This window comes from Rhincodon typus, chromosome 8, assembly GCF_021869965.1.
Source record: "Rhincodon typus isolate 14 chromosome 8, sRhiTyp1.1, whole genome shotgun sequence".
Lineage (NCBI taxonomy): Eukaryota > Metazoa > Chordata > Chondrichthyes > Orectolobiformes > Rhincodontidae > Rhincodon > Rhincodon typus.
In genome coordinates, this window is record NC_063339.1 from 29723701 (window position 1) to 29749098 (window position 25398).

General features: G+C 41.0%; 2 protein-coding genes across 2 annotated transcripts in view; one reads left to right on the forward strand and one right to left on the reverse strand.

Annotated features, from left to right (window-relative positions):
* The window catches only part of LOC109928837 (FA complementation group M), a 102825-nt gene extending 100398 nt beyond the window's left edge, over positions 1 to 2427 (forward strand). Inside the window, exon 17 of the mRNA XM_048600081.1 lies at positions 2289 to 2427. Coding sequence (XP_048456038.1) covers positions 2289 to 2427 — 139 coding nt within the window. The remainder of the gene's footprint in view (positions 1 to 2288) is intronic.
* Positions 2131 to 25398, reverse strand: part of tpp1 (tripeptidyl peptidase I) — a 38533-nt gene continuing 15265 nt past the window's right edge. Inside the window, exons 6-13 of the mRNA XM_048599618.1 lie at positions 25032 to 25210; positions 24190 to 24388; positions 22565 to 22753; positions 20696 to 20768; positions 19037 to 19157; positions 16990 to 17148; positions 11292 to 11429; positions 2131 to 3191 (exon numbers count right to left, since the gene is read on the reverse strand). Of these exons, the coding sequence (XP_048455575.1) occupies positions 3036 to 3191; positions 11292 to 11429; positions 16990 to 17148; positions 19037 to 19157; positions 20696 to 20768; positions 22565 to 22753; positions 24190 to 24388; positions 25032 to 25210 (1214 nt within the window). The 3' untranslated portion in view covers positions 2131 to 3035. The remainder of the gene's footprint in view (positions 3192 to 11291; positions 11430 to 16989; positions 17149 to 19036; positions 19158 to 20695; positions 20769 to 22564; positions 22754 to 24189; positions 24389 to 25031; positions 25211 to 25398) is intronic.

A 25398-nucleotide genomic window follows, 5' to 3' on the forward strand; every position in this document is an offset into this window, starting at 1 on the left:
TGGAGGGAGTGGAAAAAAGATTTGAGGATGATATCAAAAATGTAGAGGTATATCACTCAGGCAAGGCTGAAAAAGTCTTGGGATGTGACATAATAGAGATTTTATTTAAAATTGTAAAAAGTTTTGATAAAATAGATGCAAAATGACTCCATTTGGGAAGAGCAAAACTAAAGGCCATCAATATAAGGTAGTCACTAAGAAATCAACTAGATAATTCACAAGGAACTTTTCAACAACTTAGTGGTGAGAATATGGAACTCTCTGTCTCAGTGTTTGATTAAAAGGTATGGCACAGGTGCATCTAAGGGAAAGTTGGATAGGCATACGAGCCAGAAGGGAATGGAAAGCCATGATGGATTCAGATGAAGAAGGATGGGAAGGAATCTTTTAAATTGAGCAAAATTGCTGGCAGGGACTGGCTGAGTTGAAAGGCCGGTTCTGTGCTGTATCTCCTGAGGCATGTAATATCCTTTTTAAAGATAGAAAGCCAACTTTGTGCAACTGATTAATTTAATTGCAGACTTATAGATACATTGTCAAGGGGAGATAAAGATTGGCTGACATGCCTGTGGAAATAGATATTTATCTACTTGTGATGTATTGTCCAGATATTAAATATCAATCATGTGCACTGCTTTTTGCAAAGGTGTCTTTATTCTTTTAACAGCTGTTGTCTAGAACCATAGCACAGTTTCAAAATAATCACAATCCAAATTCCAGCATTTAGTGTGACAGTCATAGGATGTTTGTTCTTCATGTGTGACGTTACAAGAAGAAATTCAGTATCTTTATAATAACTACAATGAATTACAGTTGACTTGAGCACCTGTGTCTGTGTGTTGACAACAGACCTGGAGGTTCTTCCCACACAGATGTTGCCTGGCTCAAGTGTTTTTAGATAAGTGTAGTGGACAGGGAAGAATGTTAGCTTAGAGCAGAATGGGACCTTGATCAGATGGGCAGATGGTGTTAAATTTGGATAAATGAGAGATGCTACAAAATTTGGTAGGGCAAATCAGGGCAAGACTTATGCACTTAATGGTAAGGTCCTGGAGAGTGTTGCCGACCAAAGAGACCTTGGAGTTCCTTGAAAGTGGAGTTGCAGGCAGACAGGGTTGTGAAGACGACGTTGGATACATTTGCCTTTATTGGTCAGTGTATTGAGTACAGGCATTAGGAGGTCATGTGACTATGCAGGATATTGGTTAGGCCATTTTTGGAATAATGTGTTCAGTTCTGGTATCCCTGCTATAGGCAAGATGTTGTCAAACTTTAAAAGGTTTGAGCTATAGGGAGAGGCTGAATTGGCTGAGGCTATTTTCCCTAGAGCATTGGAGGCTGAGGGGTGACCTAATAGAAGTTTATAAAATCATGAAGGGCATGGATAGGATGAATAGTCAAGGTCTTTTTCCCAGGATTAGAATGTCCAAAACTGGACGGCATAGTTTTAAGGGAAAAGGTTTAAAAGGGGCCTAAGGGGCAACTTTTTCATGCAGAAGGTGGTGCATGTATGGAATAAGCTGCCAGGAGGTGGTGGTGGAGGAGGCTGGTACAGTTACAACATTTAAGAGTATCTGGACAGGTTCACGAATAGGAAGGGTTTTAGAGGAACGTAGCAAATGGGACTAGATTAATTTAGGATATCACAGAATCTCCAGTGTGGAAACAGGTCATTCACCCCAACAAGTCCACACTGACCTTCGATAGCATCCCACCCAGACCCATCCCCCTACCCTACCTCTGTAACCCTGCATTTCCCATGGCTAGTGCACCTAACCCGAACACTATGGGCAATTTAGCACGGCCAAACCACCTAACTTGCATGTGTTTGAAGTGTGGGAGGAAACCGGAGCACCCGGCGGAAAGCCACGCAGACATGGGGAGAACATCAAACTCCACACAGACAAATCACCCAAGGTTGGAATCAAACCTGGGTCCCTGGTGGCATGAGGCAGCAGTGCCAGCCACTAAGCCACTGTCCATGATATAAGGACGGGTTGGACCGAAGGGCCTGTTTCCAGGCTGTACATCTGTATGTTTCTTGTTGTATTCCTCCTACACCTCTCCCAGTGGTTATTACTTTTAAAAACAAAGTACAATTGTGCATTAAAAAATCCAGGATATCAAAGATTTTATTTGATGAAAGAATTTAATTTTGTAAACAATTGTATACATCATTGGTGTTCAGTATTACACATCTTTTGAGGTACGCACTTACTATTGTTGTGAAAGTCCTATTATTTGATAATTTTTTTTTTAGTTAAGCTTATTATTTTCCTTCATTTTAGTTCAGTGGATGAATTAGCATCTCGAGGAAAGGTTAGTCACCGCCGAGCTGAAGAAATCTATCGATACCTTCACTATGTGTTTGATCGACAGATGGTACCTGATCATCTAGGACTGCATAACCGTAAACAAAATGTATAGCTATAAATATGAGTGGCCTAATGTGGGCCTCTTTAAATGCACTTTATTTCTGTATTGCTTCTCAATCAATGTACCTTTGCAATCAATGTACAAATTATGTAAATAAAATCTTTCACCAGTATTTTATCAGCATATTCAAATGTTATCATTCTGACTCTGCCAACTGACCATTCAAAGTTCAACAACAACCTACAAACTTACTTGAATTGTTTAACTTACTCATAACCAACTAGTTATAAAATCCATTACATTAAGAGGGGACTTGGTATTTTTTAGATTTAAGGTATGTTTCATTTTTGCTCAGCTACTGAAATTGAGTTAATATTGAATTCATTGATCAGTAATTCAATGAAAATATTGTCAGCGGCATTGATATAAATTTTAAGCAGCATTGAAAAATACAATAATCATTTGACTGTATTGGTCTTATTTATCCTTATTTGCAGATTCCTTCTAATGAAAAAAACCCAAATCATAATTTAAGATTACAATAAAACATTGTTTCCGTGAATTTCTGGAAAAACACTAATGGTCTCGGCACATACACAAAATTTAATAGCTGGAAACAGCATGTAGTTTACATTAAAATTGTAACTACTTGATTCAAGTTATGGATCAGCCAATTTGCCTGCAAGGAGTGCCTTGAGTAGTTGTGGATAGTTAGGTGTCCCCCATCCTGTCACAGGATCCCAAGACTGGGAAGCACAAAATCCCTGCCCTTCAGTTTTTTCATCCAGACAGCCTAAGTGGCATCCTGTAGTTACCTAATGATTTAAAGAGAAAATTGAGAATTCACAATTAGCAAGTAACCAGAACACCTTTTAAGTACTATATTTTCATTAACCTTAACATGTATTTTAACATTATTTTCCAGCCCTCAAACTGAGCATATTGTACTATACTCTTTGAGGATTAAAGGTATTTTTTGACAGTACAAGGCATTTCTCTGGACTAAATTTATAAAGTAGTAATAAATTAATTATTCAGTGTTATGATTAGATCTTGATGAGTTCATAGGCAAGTGATAATTCCTATACTACGGAGCAATGAAATGTTTCTGTCCCAGTTCAACTTGGAGTCCTATTAGACTCAACTATCTGTGTTCTGAATTTAAGACTAAGCTTTTGTTTAAGTAATTTTGCCAACATGTGAACATTTTATTCATTATAAAGCAAAGTAGATACACAAGAAAACTTTCTCCTGCTCATTTGATCGTATTTTGGATTCTACGTGTAGTAAATTTCTGAATTCAGTGGGATTGTTGAGGGGAATCTAATTAAACTCTTCCCCTAGTGGTTGATTTCTGGGACTTTTAATCAACTGATCTTTGTTCTTATTGGGATTTAAGTAACCTGTTCAATCTTTCAATCTCAGGTAAGAACTGGATCCCATGAATTAGTTGAGCGAAACATCTCTGAACTGCTCGAATGCATTTATATCTTCTTTGTACAATTTTGACCACCTTATTTGAAAGAGTACTCCAGATATGGTCAGATAAGGCCCTGTACATCTGAAGTAAAACTTTCTTATTTTAATATTTCATTCCCTTGCAATCAATGCCAGCATTCTATTTGCCTTCCTAGTCAATTGCTATACCTGCATAATAATGATTCATTTCCCAGAGCACCCAGATCCCTCTTTCACCAAGGTCTGTAGTATTCTCTACTTTAATAACATACAGGTTTTCTATTCATTGTGTCAAAATGGATACGTTTAAAATTTTCTATGTTCTATTCTTACTGCCAAATTTTACACACTGGCTTAACCTTTGCATATAATTCCTCCTGTAGCCAACCTAGTTTCCTATGTAGCTTGATGTCATGAGCAAATGTGGCTACCAAATGTTTGGTCCCATTATCTAAGTTATTGATTTGGATTGTAAATGGTTTAATAAGCTAGCACAGATCCACTATTACAGCTTGCCAATCTGAAAAATTATCCAGTGCTTCTGCCATGAAGAATTCTCTCTGCTTGTCAGTTGGCCAATCCTATATCCAAAGTAATGTTGTTATCTCTGTCACCATTGGCTTTTAATTTGTATAGAAACTTTTAATATGGCTTTTCTTCATCCATTCTTGAGAAGTGAGTGTTGTTGGCTGGGGCACATTGACTTTCTCTAGTTGCCCTTGAGAAGGTGGCGAGCTTCTTCCTTGAACTGTTATCGACCACTTGGTGTAGGTAGACCCACAACACTGTTACGGAGGAAGTTCCAGGATTCTGATCCAGCAACACTGAAGGGCCAGCAATACATATCCTAGTCAGAATGGTTTGGAAGGCAAGCTATAGGTGATGGTGTTTGTCCTTCTAGCTGGTAGTGGTTATGGATTTGTAAGAGGCTGTTTAAGGAGCCTTTATGATTTGTTAGTAGCAGCAGTGTGTACATCTAAGCTGTGCTCTGAGTGCCAGTGGCGGAGGGAATGAATCATCGTCAATGCGGTGTCAGTCAAGGAGGCTGAATTGACCTAGATGGTATCAGGCTTCTTCACAGCTGTTGGAGGTGTGTTCACCCAGGCAAGTGGGCAGCATCCCATCATAGTCCTGACTTGTACCTTTGTAGATAGTGGACAGGCTTTGGGGAATCAGGTGCTGAGTTACTTGCTTCAGGATATCTAATATTTTACACAAACTTGCAGCTACTGTATTTACATAGCTTGTCCAGTTTCTGGTAATGCTGTTGGCCAGAAGGGTGATAACTAGATTATTCTCTTGTTCAAGATAGTCAAGCCTGGCCCTTGTGTGGTGTGAATGTTACGTGCCAGTTTTCAGCCCAAATCTGTACCTAGTCCATGTCCAAATGCAGCAAGATTTGAACATGGAGTGTTCAGTATCTGAGGAGTTGTAACTGGTGCTGAGCACTCTGCAGTCATCAGTGAACATCACCACTTCTGACCTCATGATGGAATGAAGGTCATTGATGAAACAATTGATGGCTGGACATGGGATGTTACCCTGCAGAACTCCTCTGGGCCAGGAGACCCGGGTTCAAGCCCTACCTGCTCCATTGGTCTGTAACAGCATCTCTGAACAGATTAGAGAATATCTACCCTGCAGATGTCCTGGAGTTGCAAATGACTAACTTCGAACAATCACAACCATCTTCCTTTGTGCTAGACATGACTCATCAGTGGATAATTTTCCCTTTTTTCCCTTCATGCTATGCTCAGTCAAATGCAGCCATGATGCTTAAGGGCAGTCACTCTCTCCTCACCTCTGGAATTCAGCTATGCTTCAATGTAATGAGGGCAGTAGCTAAATGGCCCTGGCAGAATCCAAACTGAGGATCAATGAGCAGATTATTGCTAAACTGGTGCTGCTTTATACATCTTAATCAACCTGTTCAGATGTGTTACAACTCCTTTCTAGAATAAGTGGGATTTGAACCTGGGACTTTTAGCCCAGAGAGAGGAACACCACCACAAGTGCTCTTCTCTTCCCTCAACTCCCCACCACAAAATTCTGCTTCATAGCAGGGCTGATGATCTTTCATTACTTTACTGCTAATGTAGACTGAAGCAGCAATTGGATCACTATTTGGATATAGGGGATAGCCTGGGCAATTTTACACATTCAGTTAGATGCTAGTATTATAGCTATACCAGAACCATCTCTGCCACCTCCAGTTGGCCTTAACATCACAGAGTCCGGTCTTCAGCCATTTGATTTACTCCGTGTGATGTCAAGAAGTAGTTGGAGGCACTGAATACTACTAAGATTATGGGCCTTGACAACATTCTGGCATAGTATTGAAGGCTTGTGGTCCAGCACCTGCTGCACCCTTGGCCAAGCTGTTCCATTACAGTTAAAACCCTGGCATCTACCTGACAATGTGGAAAATTGTCCAGGTATGGCTTGTACACAGAAAGCACAGCAAATCCAATCTCACCAAATATCACCCCATCTTTTTACTCTCAAGCTTCAGTAAAGTGATGAAAGGTGTCATCAGCTATGTTATCAAGCAGCACCTACTCAGCAATAACCTGCTCCGTCACGCTCGGTTTGGGTTCCACCAGGGTCACTCAGCTCCTAACTTCATTGCAGCCTTGATTCAAATTCCAGGAGTGAAGTGACAGTGACAGCCCTTGGCATCAAGGAGGCATCTGACTGAACCTGGCATCAAGGAGCCCTAGCAAAACTGACATCAATGGGAATCAGGAGCAAACTTTCCTCTGGTCCGGTGACCATTCTTCAGAACTTTTTTTTTGGATGTGAATATAGGAGGTATAGTTAGTGAGTTTGCACATGACACCAGAAGTGGTGGTATAGTGGACAGCCAAGAAGATTATCTCAGAGTACGACGGGGTTTTGATCAGATGGGCAAATGGGCCAAAGATCACAGATGAAATTTAATTTAGATAAATGTGAGGTGTTCCCTTGCCTTGTTAGTCCTGTCCAAGTATGTCATCTCACACTTATCTGGATTGAAATCAATTTTGATACTGATAAGTCCATCTGACTAGCCTGTCTACATCCTCCAGTGATCTAAGGCTATCTTACCACTATTTGCCACCCCACTAATTTTTGTACCATCTGCAAACTTACTGATCAAACCCCTTACATTCAAGTTTAAATCTTTTTATATTACAAACAGCGAGGGCCCCAACACTGCTCCTTGCAGAACCCCAATGAACACAGGCTTTCAGTCACAAAAACACCCCTTGACCATCTCCACCTGCCATTTAGCCAATTGTGAATCCAATTTACCAAATTTCCTCGGATCTCATGGGCTCTTACCTTTGCTATCAGTCTCCCATGCAGGTCCTTATCAAAAGCCTTGTTGAAGTCCACGTAAACTAATGCACTGCTCTCACCTGGTTACCTCTCCCACAAATTCAATCAAGTTGGTCAGGAATGACCACCTTTTAACTATGCTGACTATTCTTGATTAATCCCTGCCTTTCCAAGTACAGATTAATTATGCCCCTCAGAATTGCCTCCAATAGTTTCTCCACCACTGAGGTTAGCCTGTAGTTTCCTGTTTAATCCTTTGCTCCCTTCTTGAATAATGGTATCACATTGGTTGTCCTCTAGTACCTCTTCTGTGGCTAGGAAGGAATTGACAATTATTGCTCCCTTGTGTCACTTAATAGCCTGGGATACATTTCATCCAGCACTGGAGATTTATCTAGTTTTAAGCTTGCCGGACCACGCAGAATCTCATCTCTGTCTACCCGAACTTCTTTAAGTGTATCACAGTTCTTCTCCCTGATTTCTATATCCACATCATCCCTCTCACTAGTGAACACTGACAGAAATTATTCGTTTAAAATTCTACTTACGTCCTCTAGCTCCACACACAAATTACCACTGTGGTCCTTAAGGGGCCCTACTCTTTCCCTAGTCATCCTTTCATCAGTTTCCCCTTGCACATTTCTGTACTCCTCTAGGGCTTTTTGATTTCAGCCCTCAGTATATGCATAAGGCTCTCTTTTTTTACCCGTTGTCCCATCATGGATATCCCTTGATATCAAGGTTTACAGGATTTGTTAGTCCCAGTCTTTGTCTTTATTGGAACATATTGGTCCTGTACTTTCCCTATTTCCTTTCTAAATGTGCCCCACTGCTCAGATATTTACCTAAAAGTATCTGCTCCCAGTCCACTCTAGCCAAATCAATGAGATCTCATTAAAATTGGCCTGTCCTCAGATTTTAGATTTGTGGCAGGTTGAATTTAACCCTGATGGGAGTTAATTCATTTTAGAAAAGTGAACAGGTCAAGGGAATACTCAATAAATGACAAGACACTAGGAAGCTCAGAGGAAGTTTGGGTCATTTGTTCACAGATCCCTAGGATAGATTAATAGGGTAGTTAAGGTATATGGAATGCTTTGGTTACGCAACAGCTGGAGAACTGTGTGCACATGATAAGAGATTACTACCTTTTGGGTCCTGTTCTTTAATCTACTTCCTAGCCCTCTAAATTCTTCTTTTCCTATCTGTGTTGTTGGTGCTAGTCTGTACCAGTCTGCTGGGCTCCTCTTCAGAATACCCTGCAGCCATTCGGTGATATCCCTGAGCCTGGCACCAGGGAGGCAACATACCATTCCTGGTATGGAGCCCTGTTGCTAGGACTTCCTTTAAGCCATTTAACACCTTGCCTTGGGAGTCCTCAACATTGACTCCAGACCCCATAAAGTCTGATGGCTTCAGGTTAAACATGGGCAAGGAAACCTCCTGCTGATTACCACGTACCATTGTACCTCAGCTGATGAATCAGTACTCCTCCATGTTGAACAACACTTGGAGGAAGCACTGAGGATGGCAAGAGCACAAAATGTGCTCTGGGTGAGGCATTTTAATGTGCACAACCAACGATGGTTCGGGAGCAGCATTACTGATCGAGCTGGTTGGGTCCTAAAGAACATAGCTGCTAGACTGTGTGTGCGGCAGGCGGTGAGGGAAATACATACTTGACCTCATCCTTACCAATTCACCAGCTGCCGATGCATCTGTCCATGACAGTATTGGTAACAGCAACCACTGCACAGTCCAAGTGGAGACGAAGTCCTGCCTTCACACTGAGAATGACCTCCATTGTGCCATTACCACTGTGCTAAATAGGACAGACTTTAACAGATCTAGCAACTCAAGATTGGGCATCCATGAAGTGCTGTAGACCATCAACAGCAGCAGAATTGTACTCCAGCACAATCTGTGACCTCATGGCCTAGCATATCCCCCACTCAACCACTACCATCAAACCAGGGAATCAACCCTGGTTCAATGGAGAGTGCAGGAGGGTATGCCAAGAGCCGCACCATGTATACCTTAAAATGAGGTGTCAACCTGGTGAAGCCACTAAACAGGACTACTTGCACACCAAACGGTATAAGCAGCAAGTGATAGACAGAGCCAAGTGATCCCACAACCAACGGATCAAATCTAAGCTCTGCAGTCCTGCCACATCTGGTCGTGAACCGCAGTGGACGATTAAACAACACACTGGAGGAGGAGGCTCCACAATGATAGAAGAGCCCAGCACAAGAGTATAAAAGATAAGGCTGAAGCATTCGCAGCAATCTTCAGCCAGAAGTGCTAAGTGGATGATCCATCTCGGCCTCCTCCAGTGGACCCCAGCATTTCAGATACCAGTCTTCAGCCAATTTGATTCACTCCACATGATATCAAGAAACGGGGGCCCTGATGACATTCTGGCAATAGTACTGAATACTTGTGCTCCAGAACGTGCTGCTCCCCTCACCAAACAGTTCCAGTACAGTTACAACACTGGCATCTATCCGACAATGTGAATAACTGCCCAAGTATGTTGTGTATATAAAAAGCAGGACAAATCCAACCCGGCCAATTACTGCCCCATTAGTCTACTGTCAATGATCAGTAAAGTGACGGAAGGTGTCATCAAGAGTGCTATCAAACAGCAGCTGCTCAGCAATAACCTGCTCAGTGATGCCCAGTTTGGGTTCCGCCAGGGCCACTCAGCTCCTAACCTCAATACAGTCGTTGTTCAAACATGGACAAAAGAGCTGAATTCCAGAGGTGAGGTGAGAGTGACAGCCCTAAACATCAAGGCTGCATTCAACTGAGTGTGGCATCAAGGAGCCCTGGCAAAACTGGAATCAATGGGAATTCGGGATAAACCCTCCACTGGCTGGAGTCATACCTGACACATCGGAAGATGGTCGTGGTTGTTGGAGGGCAGTCTTCTTAACTCCAGGACATCTCTACAGGAGTTCCTCAGGGTAGTATCCTAGGCTTGACCATCTTCAGCTGCTTCATCAATGACCTTGATAAGATCAGAAATGGGGATGGTCGCCCATGATTGCATAATATTCAGATCATTCGCGACTCCTTAGATACTGAAGCAGTCCGTGTTTAAATGCAACAAGATCTGGACAATATCTAGGCTTGGGCTGACAAGTGGCAAGTAACATTCGCGCCACACAAATGCCAAGCAATAACCATCACCAATAAGAGACAATCTAACCACCGTAACTTGACATTCAATGGTGTTACCATCACTGAATCCCCCACTGTCAACATCCTGGGGGTCATCATTGATCAGAAACTCAACTGGCCTCACTATACAAGTACAGTGGCTACAAGAGCAGGTCAGAGGTTAGGAATGCTGTGGAGAGTAACAACACCTGACTCTCCATAGCCTATCCACCATCCAAATGGCACAAGTTAGGAATGGGATGGAATACTCCCCACTTGCTTGGATGAGTGCAGCCAACAACACTGAAGAAGCTTGACATCATCCAGGACAAAGCAGCCCACTTGACTGGCACTATATTGTGGGTCAACCCACATCGGGTAGACTGCAGCGGTTCAAGAAGGCAGCTCACCAACACCTTCTCAAGGGAAACGAGGGACAGGCAATAAATGCTGGCCAGTCAGCAATACCCACATCCCACAGAAATAAATAAATAACCTCTAATAGTTTTCTGGTGACAGTGTTCATTTTACGTTCCACTCTCCCACTCTCCTCTTCTTGATTTTCATACATGTTCGAGGGTGAAAATAACTATTCAAAGTCCCACTATTTCCTTGTTTTCAGTTATTGATTGCCCAGACTGTTTCTCTCAAAAGATCAACACCTGATTCAGTTACTCTCTTCTGATTTAAATATCTGAAGAAGCTTTTTGTTATCAGGGCCCTCAGATTTAGTTGGGACATTTGAAATTCTCAACCTCCTCTATAGCCTTCTTCCTCACTAACAACCACAGCCAATACTTGTTCATTCTCAAACTTCATAAACAGTCTCTGAACCCCTACTTATACCTAAATCATTGACAGAACTACAAAAAACCAGAACACTGCCTTACGAAACAAATACATATTAATATTTAAAATATCAGGCAATACAGAGGTGGCAGCAATTTAGAATTAGTCTTGTTTTAACTTACATCAAAGAATGCTTCAGTTATGCCTTTCTCCTGTAAATTATAAAGCAATGGGTTAACAAAACCAAGAGCTGGAAGACCTTTCTGGAACCGGTGATCATTTATGAGGGCCAAGATTCCGCTAAAGACTGGGGTTGAGGCCTGCAGAGAAAGACAAAGTTACACAATTCCATTATATAAAAAAGAAAAAAAAATCTGCCATTTAGCAAATTAATTAGCTTTCAAGATCTTTATGAATTCATTCAGTATAGCAGTCAGTAACAATGACTGAACTCCAAATATGATGAATGTGGACTTTGTGGATAAACTCAATCTTTTTGACTATAGTGGTAATTTTTATATAACAGCTTCCTAAACCTCAATTTACAAGTTTGCTGAAGAAACCACGGTTGTGGGTTGTAACTTAAACAATGACGAGACAGGATACAGGAAAGAGATAATCAATTTAATGGCATGGTGTAAACACAAAAGTCTCTCCCTCAATGTCAGCAAAACAAAGGAGCTGGTCATTAACTTCAGGAAGCAGAATGGACACGCTCCTGTCTGTATCAATGGTGCTGAGGTGTAGATAGTCGAGAGCTTCAAGGTCCTAGGAGTAAATACCACCAACAATCTGTCCTGGTCTATCCAAGTTGATGCTACAGTCAGGAAAGCATACTAATACCTCTACTTCATCAGAAAGCTAAGGAAATTCAGCATGTTTACAAAGACTCTAAGCAATTTTTATAGATGGACCAGAGAAAGCATCCCATCTGGATGAATAACAGCGTGCATGGAAACTAATCTTCTCAAGACGGCAAGAAATTACAAAGACTTGTGAATGTAGCCCAGTACACCACGCAAACCAGCCTTCCTTTCATGGACTCCATCTATACTTCCTGCTGCCTCGGGAAAGCAGCCAACATAATCAAAGACCCCTCCCGCCCCTGTTATACTCTCTTCCACTCGTCAGAGGATTACAAAAGTTTGAAAACATGGACGAACAGATTCAAGAACAGCTTCTTCCTCACGGTTATCAGACTTTTGAACGAATCTCTCATATATTAAAGTTGATCTTTCTCTGCACCTTTTGCATAGCTGTAAGACTATATTCTGCATTCTGTTCTATTACCCTGATGTACTTATGTAAGGTATGATCTGTCTGGATAGCATGCAAAACAATACTTTTCACTGTATGATACATGTGACAACAATAAATCAAATCTTTCCTGTCTGACATTTCAAAATTAACTTAACTCAGATGCCAACATAAAGTTTTCACATGAAGATAAAATATAATAGATAATGTAATGAACAATTGCAAATAGAATAAATCCTGACAAGTGTGAGGTGATACATTTTGGGAGGGTTATCAAGCATTTAGACCGTAAGACCAGAAATTAAGCCACTGTTGAGTCTGCTCTGCCATTCAATCATGGCTGATAAGTTTTTCAACCCATTCCCCTGCTTTCTCCCCATAACCCTTGATCCCCTTGACAATCAAGAACCTATCTACCTCTGCCTTTAATATACTCAATGACATGGCCTCCACAGCCTTCTGAGGCACTGAATTCCATAGATTCACCACTCTTTGGCTGAAGGAAACATCTTCCCAACATCCACTCTGTCCAAGCCATTCAGTATTCTGTAAGTTTCAATTAGATTCCCCCTCATCCTTCTAAACTCAATCAAGTTTAGATCCAGAGTCTTCAAACGTTCCTCATATGTTAAGCCTTTCATTCCTGGGATCATTCTCGTGAATCTCCTCTGCACCTGCTCCAGGGCCAGTACATCCTTCGAGATATGCGGCCGAAAATTGCCCACAATACTTTAAATGTGGTCTGAGCAGAGCTTTATAAAGCCTCAGAAGTACATCCCTGCTTCCATATTCTAGTCCTCTTGAAATAAATGCCAACATTGTATTTACCTTCCTAACTACCGACTCAATCTGCATGTTTACCTTAAGAGAATCCTGGACTAGGACTCCCAAGTCCCTTTGCACTTCTGACTTCTGAATATTCTCCCCATTTAGAAAATAGTCTATTCCTCTATTTTTCCTACCAAAGTACATGACCTCACACTTTCCCACATTGTATTCCATCTGCCACTTCTTTGCCCACTCTCCTAACCTGTCCAAATCCTTCCCTGCCTCCTCAATACTACCTGTCCCTCCACCTATCTTTGTATCATCTGCAAACAGCCAGAATGCCCTCAGTTCCTTCATCAAGATTGTTAACACATAAAAGTGAAAAGTTGTGGTCAATACTGACCCTTGTGGAACATCACTAGTCACTGGCTGCCATCCTGAGAAAGACCCTTTTATCCCCACTCTCTGCTTTTGCCAGACAGCCAATCTTCTATCCATGCTAGCACCTTGCCTCTAACACCATAGGCCCTTATCTTACTCGGCAATCTCCTGTGCGGCACCTTATCAAAAGCCTTTTTGAAGTCCAGGTAGATAACATCCATTGGCTCTCCTTTGTCTAACCTGGTCGTTACCTCCTCAAAGAATTCTACCAGAGTTGTCAGGCATGACCTCCCCTTGATGAAACCATTCTGACATTTCCCTATTTTACCATGCACTTCCAAGTATTCCAAAATTTCATCCTTCACAATGGACTCCAAAATTTTACCAACAACTAAGGTCAGGTTAATCGGCTTATAATTTCCCATCTTTTGCCCTATCCCCTTCTTAAACAGGGGGGTTACATTAGTGATTTTCTACTTCTCTGGGACCCTCCCTGACGCCAGTGATTCCTGAAAGATCATCACTAACACCTCCACTACCTCTTCAGCTATTCCTTCAGAACTCTGGGATGTAGTCCATCTGATTTATCCACCTTTGGACCTTTCAGTTTTTCTAGCACCTTCTCCTTGGTGATAGCCACCACATTCAGCTCTGTGCCTTGGACTCTCTTGAATTTTTGGTTTATTACTCATGTCTTCCACTGTGAAAACTAACTCAAAGTACTTATTCAGTTCATCAGCCATTTCTTTGCTCCTCATTACTACTTCTCCAGCATAATTTTCTAGCAGCCCAATGTCCACTCTTGCCCTTTATATATCTAAATAAACTCTTGCAATCTTCTTTTGTATTACTGGCTAGCTTACCCTTATATTTAGTCTTCTACCTCCTTATTTCTTTTCTCGTTGTCCTCCGTTTATCTTTGTAGGCTTCCCAATCCTCTGGCTTCCCCCGCCCCTCGCCACATTACATAGTTTTTCTTTCACTTTTACGCTGTCCCTGACTTCCCTTGTCAGCCATGGTTGCATCATCTTCCCTTTAGTATGCTTCCTTTTCCTAGGGAAGAATTTTTGCTGTGTCTCCCAAATTACTCCCAGAAACTCCTGCCATTGCTGTTCCACTGTCTTTCCTGCTAGGCTCCTCGCCCAGTCAATTCTGGTCAGCTCCTCCCTCACGTCTCTGTAGTTGCCTTTATTCAACTGTAATACCATTACATCTGATTCCACCTTCTCCCTCTCATATCGCAGAGTAAATTCTATCATATTATGGTCCCTGCCTCCTAAGGTCCTTCACCTTAATCTCCCTTATCAAGTCTGCCTCATTGCACATCACTAAATCCAGAATTGTCTGTTCCCCACTGGGCTCTACCACAAACTACAAAAAGCCATCTTGTAGAAATTCCACAAATTCCTGTTCTTGCGATCCAAAACCAACCCGATTTTAACAGTCCACCTGCATATTGAAATCCCTCATGATCAGTGTAACCTTGCCTTTCTTACACGCCTTTTCTATCTACTGGTGTATCTTGTGCACCAAATCCGGACTACTGTTTGGAGGCCTGTACATAGCTCCCATTATGGCTTTTTTTTTTAAACCTTTGTGGTTCCTCAACTCTACCCACACAGATTCTACATCATCTGATCTTAGTTCGTTTCTTGCTGTTGATTTAATTTCATTTCTTATTAATAAGGCAACCCTACTCACTCTGTTCACCTGCCTGTCTTTTCAATAGGGTGTATATGGGTATCCTTGAATATTTAGCTCCTAGTCCTGATCCCCTTATAGCCATGTCTCCGTGATGCCCACCATATCAGAGCTGCCAATTTCGATCTGCACCAGAAGCTCATTTACCTTGTTTCAAACACTGCATGCATTCAGATACAACACCTTCAGTCCTATATTGTCACTCATTTATCCAGTGTGCTTGAAGTTTGATTCCTAACTCATTCCAAACAATCTGTCCTATTGTGTGTGCTGGAAACTTCAATAATCTCTCCTGAATTTTCCTTTCTTTTCATACTTTCCCATGCAGTTGAATCCACCCCGACAGATGTTAACCTGCTGCTTTGTTTCCCATTAGCCATTATCCTTCTTGGAGTTTTACCCTTCCCTTCCCCCGCCATCTTTCTAGTTCAAATTCCTGATGACTACCCGATGCATCCTTTTCGCTAGAACATTGGTCCCAGCGGTACAGATCCGTCCTGTTACAATACTGATGCCAGTGCCCCATGAAAAGAAACCCCTCTTTCCGGTACCACTCTTTTAGCCATGTGTTTACTTCCCTTATACTCATGTCGCTATGCCAATTTGCACATTGCTCAGGCAAGGGAGTACACTATGAATGGGAGGACCCTATGAACTACAAAGGATCAGAGGGACCTTGGTTGGTATAGGCACAGCTCCTTGAAAGCAACAGGACAAGTAGGTAAAGTGATTAAGAAGGCAAATGCTTTTATGAGCAGAGAATGGAGGTTACGTTGGAGTTAAGATGTTAGCTAGGCCATAGCTGGAGAACCAAGTGTAGTTCTGGTCACCACATTCTTAAAGGGATGTGACTGCAGTAGACAGAGTGCAGATGAGACTCATCAGAATGTTGCCTGGGCTGGAGCAATTCAAATATGAAGAGAGACTTGGTAGTTTTGGGGCCATTTTCCTTGGAACAGAGAAGCCTGAAGGGGGCCTGGGTGAGGTGTACAAATTGAGGGCATGGATAGGAAGACATTTTTCCCTTTAGTAGAAGGGTCAATAACCAAAGGCCATAATTTTAAGACTAGGAGGCTGAGAGAGGCTCTAGGGAAGAAATTTTTCACCCAGAGAGCAGTGGGTATCTGGACCCATTGTCTGAAAGACTGTTGGAGGCAGGAACCATCAAAATATTTACAGAAGCATTTCAATGATCATTTGAAGAACCATAGCATAAAAGGCTACGGGAGAAGGGGTCTTGTGTTGCAGTGGTAGTGTCCCTACCTCTGGACCAGGAGGCCCACTTCAAGTCCCACCTGCTCCAGAGGTGTACAATAACATCTCTGAGCAATTTCAATAAAGGTTACAGGGCAAGAGAAGGAAATTGGGACTAGAGAGATGCTTGTTGACCATGCTGTAAAACTCTGTGACTTTACATCGGAAAATTTGTTTTTAATCTGTTTCATGAAAATGTTACCTTATTGTGCTTTATTATTCAGGTTCAGAATAGAGAAGCACCATGATGGTGTGGAGTTCTTGAACTTTCTGCATAGATTCCTTACTAGCCCCATCTCAACATCCCAGTTGCAGTGTAACTGCCTTCTCCCATTCACTGATCTTCCAGTCGAGTTTCCAATTGTTTGATGTGACCTGTCTTGGAGTGATTTGAAGATATTTTCCCCTCAACTCCCAGTGAACTGGGGCCAGAAAATTAAAACAGGCCTATTCATTATGGGGCCTCATGCACAACCTCATTTGCTGAAATACATTCGTGGGTAAAATAATGTAACTTACTGAAGTCCCAGAAATCCACGGAATTGGGATTAGGTTGCTTACAATCCAGTAGTTATCGGATAGAGCTGCTACATCAGGATAGGCACGGCCACTAACATTATAGTATGTAGCTGGGGGAAGTGATTTCATCCTTCTAAGGTAGGACTTCACAGCAGCAGCCTGTAAAATGAAATTGGATATTACCCAGCTTTTATTTTCAACTATGTATCAAATCTATTTGTATCATTTCAAGAAAAATGTAGACTTAAAACTGATTCACACCTTGTAATGGACACTACAGCTTTGTGAGAATTGATTATTTTATCCGGAGTTTGATTTCTTTTGAGAACCAGCTAATAAAATTAATCTTCTGTCATTTTAGTCTCCAATGCATGATGAAAACTCAAGTTCAAAACATTTGTTAACCCTGTTATTTTTCTCTGCCCTACCAGATTGTAGGAAAGATGCTGTGAAATTTGAAGGGCTTCAGAAAAGATTTACAAGGATGTTGCCAGTGTTGGACGGTTTGAGCTATAGGGAGCCGCTGAGTAGGCTGGGGCTACTTTCCCTGGAGTGCAGAGGCTGAGGGGTGATGTAATAGAAGTTTATAAAATCATCAGAGATTGGGGAAAGACCTTGACTATTCACCCTGAGGACGTAGATTTAAGGTGAGACAGAAAAGATTTAAAAGGGACCTAAGGGACAACCTTTTCATGCAGAGGGTGGTGTGTGTATGGAACGAGCTGCCAGAGGTGGTGGTGGAGGCTGGTACAATTACTACATTTAAAAGGCACCTTGATGCGTATATGAATAGGAAGGGTTTAAGAGGGATTTGGGCCAAATGCTGGCAAATGGGACTAAATTAATTTAGAATATCTGGTCAGCATGGGGAGTCAGACTGAAGGGTCTTTTTTGGTGCTGTATAACTCTATGACTATATGGTTGAACAACGTGAATATATTGAACATTCAAGAAGCAATAGACACATGGGGTGAATTTTCTCAGCCCTGAACAATGTGGGCAAGAGTGAATCAGTTGGGAAAAAATGGCAAGATCAGAAAAGTGCGGTTGTTGACATCAAGAAAATAGAATCTGCTTTCACATTCACGTTTTAAATGGGGGGATGAGAATTTCATTTGTGAATGGAGACTGGTCTGTTTGCATGCATTAGTACCTGATCTCATGACATTTATGTGCAGTTGACTATTCTGCCATGGGCTGCAGAGAAAACAAATGGCATCAATTCCTGCTATGAAAGTCAAATTGGGTACCTGGCAACTCCAGCTCATGAGTTGCTCCCCTGAACAACAGACCCCAAAACCTCGGATCATGCTCTGTGCATGCAAAGTTACTGCTTGTGCATGCATAGTGGCTGCTTTTGTACAGACACAAAGACACACAGACTCAGACACAGACACAGACACAGACATGCAACCTGGAATTCTGTTGCCAGGACACTTTGCACGCAGGGGCAAGAACCCAGCTCATGAATTGGACCAGGGTGCTTCTCCGGGCTCTTCACTTACTCTCTTTGTGGTCACTGTGTCGATTAAACATCCTGGCCCCAAGCATTCCCAACCATATAAGTGGACATCCATGACTCAATGACTATGACTCTTATCCTTTAGTAAGCTATGTTTGAGAAGCACAAACAATATCCTGCAGCCTAAAAAGATTCACTTTAGTTATTCACTTTGGTAGCCATAGTTACAATCACATTCCAAGGTCACACAGGCTGCACAAGGTGCAGGAGCGGCTCACTTCACATCTTGGACTGTAAAACGTCCACACCATTATCCTATATGCCATGCTGCCTTTTTTGAACTGGAGGTAGGAGAAAGGTCCTAATTATTACTGCCACACCATTATCCTATCTGACATGTGTCTTTCTTGGGGAGGTAGGAGTATATGGAATCTTCAGCATCATTACGTTATTAAAATGAGTTAAGTTTCTGCATCTATTTTGGGTGATCCTATGTCTGCATCATCTGGGAATACCTCTTCATTAGGAAGCCACCTTCAGTAAAACAAAATCAAAATCAATTTAGTGATCAACAGGTGTACTTAACTGATAGTCTGGCATCTTAAACACGTTACTGAATCCACCACCACTGATGTAATCTGTGGCCTCAGAGGTAATTTGAAAGGGATTCTTGAAGGACGTTCCTCCCACAGTTGTGACATATGGGCTGAAAGAAATTTAGTAATTGGTTATGGCTGAGCATCACATACAATAAACATATTTATTATAATGGCATTTTCTATGATAGGATCTTTTCCTGAAATCTATCGTTGTAATAACTTCTTCTATAACAATTAATGACCCCTAAATGCTGTCTTCTGTATGGGTACAACTGATGAAAATAAAAAGGTTATAAGTTACATAGTAAATGGTTACCCAACTCCACACTGTGGAGCAATTCTCAGCTGGCAGTGATCAAACTGTCTTGCCCAAAGATTGTATTAAGCAGCAGAGGCAATAGTGGCTGAAGGAGGGTCACAGAACTTGAAATATTAACTCTGCTTTCTATCCACATGTGCTGCCAGACCAGCTGAGTCCCTCCAGCAATTTCTGTTTTTGTTTCAAATCTTCAGCATCTGCAGTTCTTAGTGTTATTTTATAATATTGGCTGTATTCTTCAATGTTCCTCTAAACCCCAACGCCTACTTGATTTGATTTTGAGACAGGCTTTCACGCCCGACTTCCCATATCTCACTTACTCATAACCTATGGCAGCCTGTCTAGATGTTCAAATGGGATTAATTATACCACCTCAAATACAATATTAATTTACAAAAGGGCAAAACACATGTTGAACCAAGCTATAACAAGCAGTGAACTGACTAACCAGCAGTTGGCTGTGGGGATGGAAATAGGAGCTTGAATGCACAAAGATCTTCTGTCTCATTCTCGTGCCCCTGTAGTGGGTAATTTCCACCACTCTGCTCCCACCTCAAAGCTATCATTTGGTTTTCAGTAGAAGTGGGTGATATTCATTTAACTAAGTCGGAATGACTTAACTAAACTGGTATGCTGCAGGGAAGAACCTGTTTGATGTCTACAGCTCACCAGCTGAATTCAGTTGAAGCCCGAGCTAGAAATGGTTTGAGATTTTTTAGTGACTTTGGGCAGATGCCTTAGCCACTTTGGCTGCCAATTGCAAAGTCTTTCCCAATATTTCCTCTTGGCTTTCCTACTCTACTTTCTTCTGATCCAGCCTTGACATGCCACCCCTTTTCACTGGGTAGCTGGCTGTGTCATGCTGTAACCAATAATTAGGTCAGGGTACAGGGGGATGAATCTTGCTAATGTTGGTTCCCTTAGTGTGGGCAAACATTTAACCTCTAAATGTCCCACACTGGCAAGCTGAGCAATGGAAATTGTGAATATCCGTGTTGATCTCTGCTTTTCCATGGCCTGGACTGCCAGTATACTATTTCTGATCTTTACCAATTCTAGTTTGGCATATTAGAATTCACAATTAGTTCTTGCAACAAATATATTAGGTCAGAAGAAACTTAACTTTTCAAACTTTACCTAGAATGTTAAAAAATAAATTAATTGTTACTGGAGAACTATTATGGGTTTTGAAATAATAAATATAAATAATTTCACGTGTCACTATTCGCTATAATAGTCAAGAGTTTTGATGACGCAATGCAAGTGGGATGCTGAATATTACCTACCCACCCAACTGGGCAGCTGCACAGTGTATTGAGATATTACCTAGATGCAGGAAAGCTTGGTCTGAATATATTTACGCCTCTTCGAACCTCTCTGCAGCCTGCACCATCATCACCTGTCCATAAGGTAAATGAATGTTAAAATTCAACTGACATCACCCCTTCCACCAGCTTTTACAATTAAAAGTTTAAGGTTTTGCAACTTTCGCAAGATGCAGAGCTCATTATTATGCTGTATTTTAATGATGTGAGTAACGTACAGAATTTTCTCTCTACCTAACGGCCTGAAAACAAAATGAACTCTTTAGACTTTGACGGACATATCTTGAAAATGTTAGGTGGAAGCATTACTGCTATTTAAATTAAATCCACATTCCCCTGGGGAAAGCAAGGTTCTGGTCCCCGAATTCAAACAGCCACAAATCATCGGAATAGGAATACCACAGGAATACAGTGCAACGTCACCATCAGATTAGACTCTCTGTCTGATACAGTACTTGCCAAGACTAATTTGTGAATGAATGTCTTTGGTGATTTCTTTTTTGCTATTTTCATGTTTATTGATAGACTGTAGAGAAGGAGACTTAATTCTGATAGTCAATCTTTGCTACACCTCTTACATATTTCATCTTCTGCAACAACAAATACAAATGAAATACATCCTTTTGGATGGTATTAACAGATATTGTTTGATTGTAAATACAGCTAACACGTATAATCTCTTCATGAATTTTTGGGGATTTAGACTAAACATCAAGTTGATTGAAACACAAACTACCATATACTATTTGTTATCGGAACTAATGCAGACTATTTAACAATATCATTTTAGGTTGCAGCTAAACTAAAAATTGCCAAAAAAATTCTTTAATTTCAAACCTGTGCCAAAGAACCAAAAATGAATAACTTTCAAATATTCTGTTACATGTTTATGCTGACTGAATTCCCTGCTATTTCTTCACAAACTGAATATGTATCGCACAATGAGCCAACAACATTGTAGTTAAAACGGTTCCAATGAACTAGAAGTAGCAGCAGGCCATTCAGCCCTTTGAGCCTACTGTGACTTTCGATAAAATCATGGCTGATCTGATTGTGTCCTCAGCTCTACTTTCCAGTATAGTCTTGATATGATTCAATTATTGTCAAGAATTTAACTACCGCTGCTTTAAAAATAGGAGAGTTCCAAAGACTCACGACCCTCAGGGAAAATGTTTTCTCATCTCTTTCATGAATGGAAGACCCCTTATTTTTAAACTGTTTTCTAGGTCTAGTCTCTCCCACAAGGGGAAACATCCTTTCAACATCCACCTTGTCAAGAAGGTAACTCCGTACCATCTTCTTGAGGACAAGTATGTATGGACAATGCCCAGCCAGCAGTGCCCACTTCCCCTGAGTGAATAAAGTTCCTTCAGGATCTTATTTGGTTCCATAAGATCATCTCTTATTCTTCTAAGCTCCAATGGCTGCAGATTCAACCTGTCCACCCTTTCCATAAGATAATCCCTTCATCCCAGAAATCAGTCGAGTGAACCTTCTCCAAAAAGCTTCTAATGCACTTATGTGCTTTCTTAAATACGGAGACCAAAACTGTACCCTAGATGTGGTCTTATTTACGCCCTGTGCACCTGTAGCAAAAACATCCCTACTTTTATATTCTATTTCCCTTGCAATAAATTACCAAATCCTATTTGTCTTCCTAATCACTTGCTATACTTGCATGTTAACTTCTTGTGATCCATGTCTCAGGTCACCCACGTCCATCTGTACCTCAGTGTTCTGCAAGTTGTGTTAAATTTTTAGAAAAGACACTCTTGATTCCAAGTTTAAATGCATCATGTGAAGGCAGAATTAAAAGTGGAAAAAAGAACTTTCTTTAGAAGCCATTTGTCATAAAATTCAAAGCAATTACCAGAAGCAAAGAGTATTGTGAGTCCACGTACACCTGCCTTCATGAACTCAATGTTGATTCGGTTCAAATATGCCAGAGACAGACTGTCCTCATCATCTCCATAACTGACAGAGTGGACCCATGGAATTGATGACATATTACTCAGTAACATCATCCAATCAAGAAAGGGTTCTTGGGATTCGTGTCTTCCTGCACAGATCAACAATATTTAATTTACATTTTCCTTGCAATTATCCGGATAAACAAAGGGATAAAGTTATGAAGAACTTGTTCAGTTTAGAGTAGGGAGAATGTAAGACAACCCAAAACACATTTCTGTTCAGCCCACGAATTATTCCTGAGTATGTCAGAATGAAAGGGAACTGACTCATGTTAGAATCTTCTCACACACACGAAATCTTAAACCTTCAAAAATGAGTGGTGGCCAGAAGTCATGGCGACACTAATTCACAACTGCAACCTTCAATCTGCCAACACACGTCGAACTACAGGGCATTATTGTAGTTGCATAACCTGGAATAAATTGCCGTTTTCAAGTGCACAGATGTGGAGTGCTATCCCTTGAGACCATTGCTTTCTGCAAGAGCTCAGCAAGTGTTCTCACAGTAACTTCCACTTCTGAGCAGCAGGAGGGCGAATATGTAAGCATTAATGGAGATTAATTAAATTTAACTCAACTTGAACCTTTGACTCTGCACGTACATATCACTTTTCCAGAATGATGACATTCACAGCATCTGACAAGGTTTTTCTGATCTTCCAGCTGCAAAGTTACAAAACCATTCTGATTCATGTGTGTGGTTGGGGAAGCTGAAATAGACCTTTGGAAACTTACAAATTTCAGAATCTCTGCCTAACTCAATGCTGAATAAGCTCATTGGTACTCCAGTTCCTTCAGTCTACTGGCTGGCTCAGTAGTCTAAGTACTAATGCAAGCTCAGCTCATTATCCCACCCCACCTCTAACTGACTCAGCAACATCAAGTCACTCCAGTCTGAGCCTGTTTCCAATGCTTATCTCCTCCTAAGAAACAGAAATGTTCTCTGCTTTAATTACTTTTTGGTGAAAACAATATTTTAAAAACCACTTATTACTCTCCTCAAACTCAGTGAAATTGTTGTGATAAATATTGGACATTATTTCAGCAAGTATCTTTTTCTTCCAGAAACTTGTGGAGACTATGGTGTCTTCTTTTTACAGATTTACTTTAGTCAATGGACAATAATAAAGGAAGAAAGGTCAAAATTCCTAACATTATTTGTAATGAACAGAGTTTGGCTGGTTCAGGAGTTTATCAAATTCACAATGACATATTTAGTCAAAATGTTTCAAGTGAATGCTATTTCTACACAGGACTTTACATCTTACCCAACTTATACATGTGAACTTTATATCATAAATTAACATCATGTGACCAACTACTGATTAAACAGGTGACATAAGCTGTGTAAAAGCAGAAGTATCTTGAGACTTCATTATATTTATAAAAAAACAAAACTGAGACGACTCATGCTTGGCTGATTATGCTGTGAAATGTAAATGCCTCACAAAGGCACACTATAGTTTGGCTAATCTGTCATGCAAGTAGTTACAAAGTTATATCCACAATTTCAACCAAAACCTACCTGCATTACTGAAGACCCAGGTAGTTATGTTTGCACCGGCACTCATAATGTACTCCACATCCAGGCTGGCTTCCAAACCTGCCTTTATACCGCCCTGGGATCCAATCACTTTACTCACTTTTTTGTGGTGCACAAAGCTGCTACCAAATAATGCCATAAACTCTGAGAGGTCTATCTGGTGGAAATATTGCCCCAGGAACTGAAGGATAAAACAGTTGATCCGGTTAATTCGTAGGAACAGAATTCAGTTCGCTTAACCTGCAACGTATCATTTGTATTAATGAAATTTGTAATGTAATTTGTATTAATGAAAACGCATGATGTTCAATAAAACAAATATCTGAACTTTATTTTCCAGACCAAACAAAAATTAAAGAAATAAATATACAAAATAACATGTTTAGTTTATTAGATTATTCATTAGCATATCTATCCTGCTCAATTCAAATTGATTTGGCTCCAAGGTCTTGTGAGGCCTTCCTCCATCATCCATGAAAAATCCTGAATCTAATGCCACAGATCACATTGTCCAGCTTTCTGAATGATCTTTGGATCCTTGATCCCTGTTTGCTAAGTCAGTGCTCCTCCTCATCAACAGCTTTTCGCAATTCTATCACCAACTACATTTTTGGTCTCTGTTCATAAGTTCCTTTGCTTCCTATTCAGTGTCTGCCCCTGTCATTTGAAGCCTAATGTGGTGGTTTTCCTCAGGAGGCACGATGTATATTTCTTTCAGCAAAATACTATTCCAACTAACTGACAACAGGGAACAGAGATTTTGAAGGTCATATTGAAAGTCCAACTTACCAGTGGGTTTGATATGGTCAGACTAACAGCATTACCTGTGCCACAGCTTGACTGTTATTTTCATGAGAACCAACTGCACTTGCAGTAAGGTTGTAGCGTTTTCTCACGACAGCTGGCGTCACGCCCAAGTGAAAGCCTGCTTTTATATTCCGGCTAGGTTTCCAGGCCTTGCTTATCACGGTCTTTTTCTGAGGGAATCGATGTACACCTCCAACTAAAATAAATACATTTTTTTTTTCAAAACGTATAATTTATCCCGGAAAGCAATATTTCCTAATAATATCAGAGACAGTAGGAACTGCAGATGCTGGAGAATCTGAGATAACAAGGTGTAGAGCTGGATGAACACAGCAGGCCAAGCAGCATCAGAGGAGCAGGAAAGCTGACGTTTTGGGCCTAGAC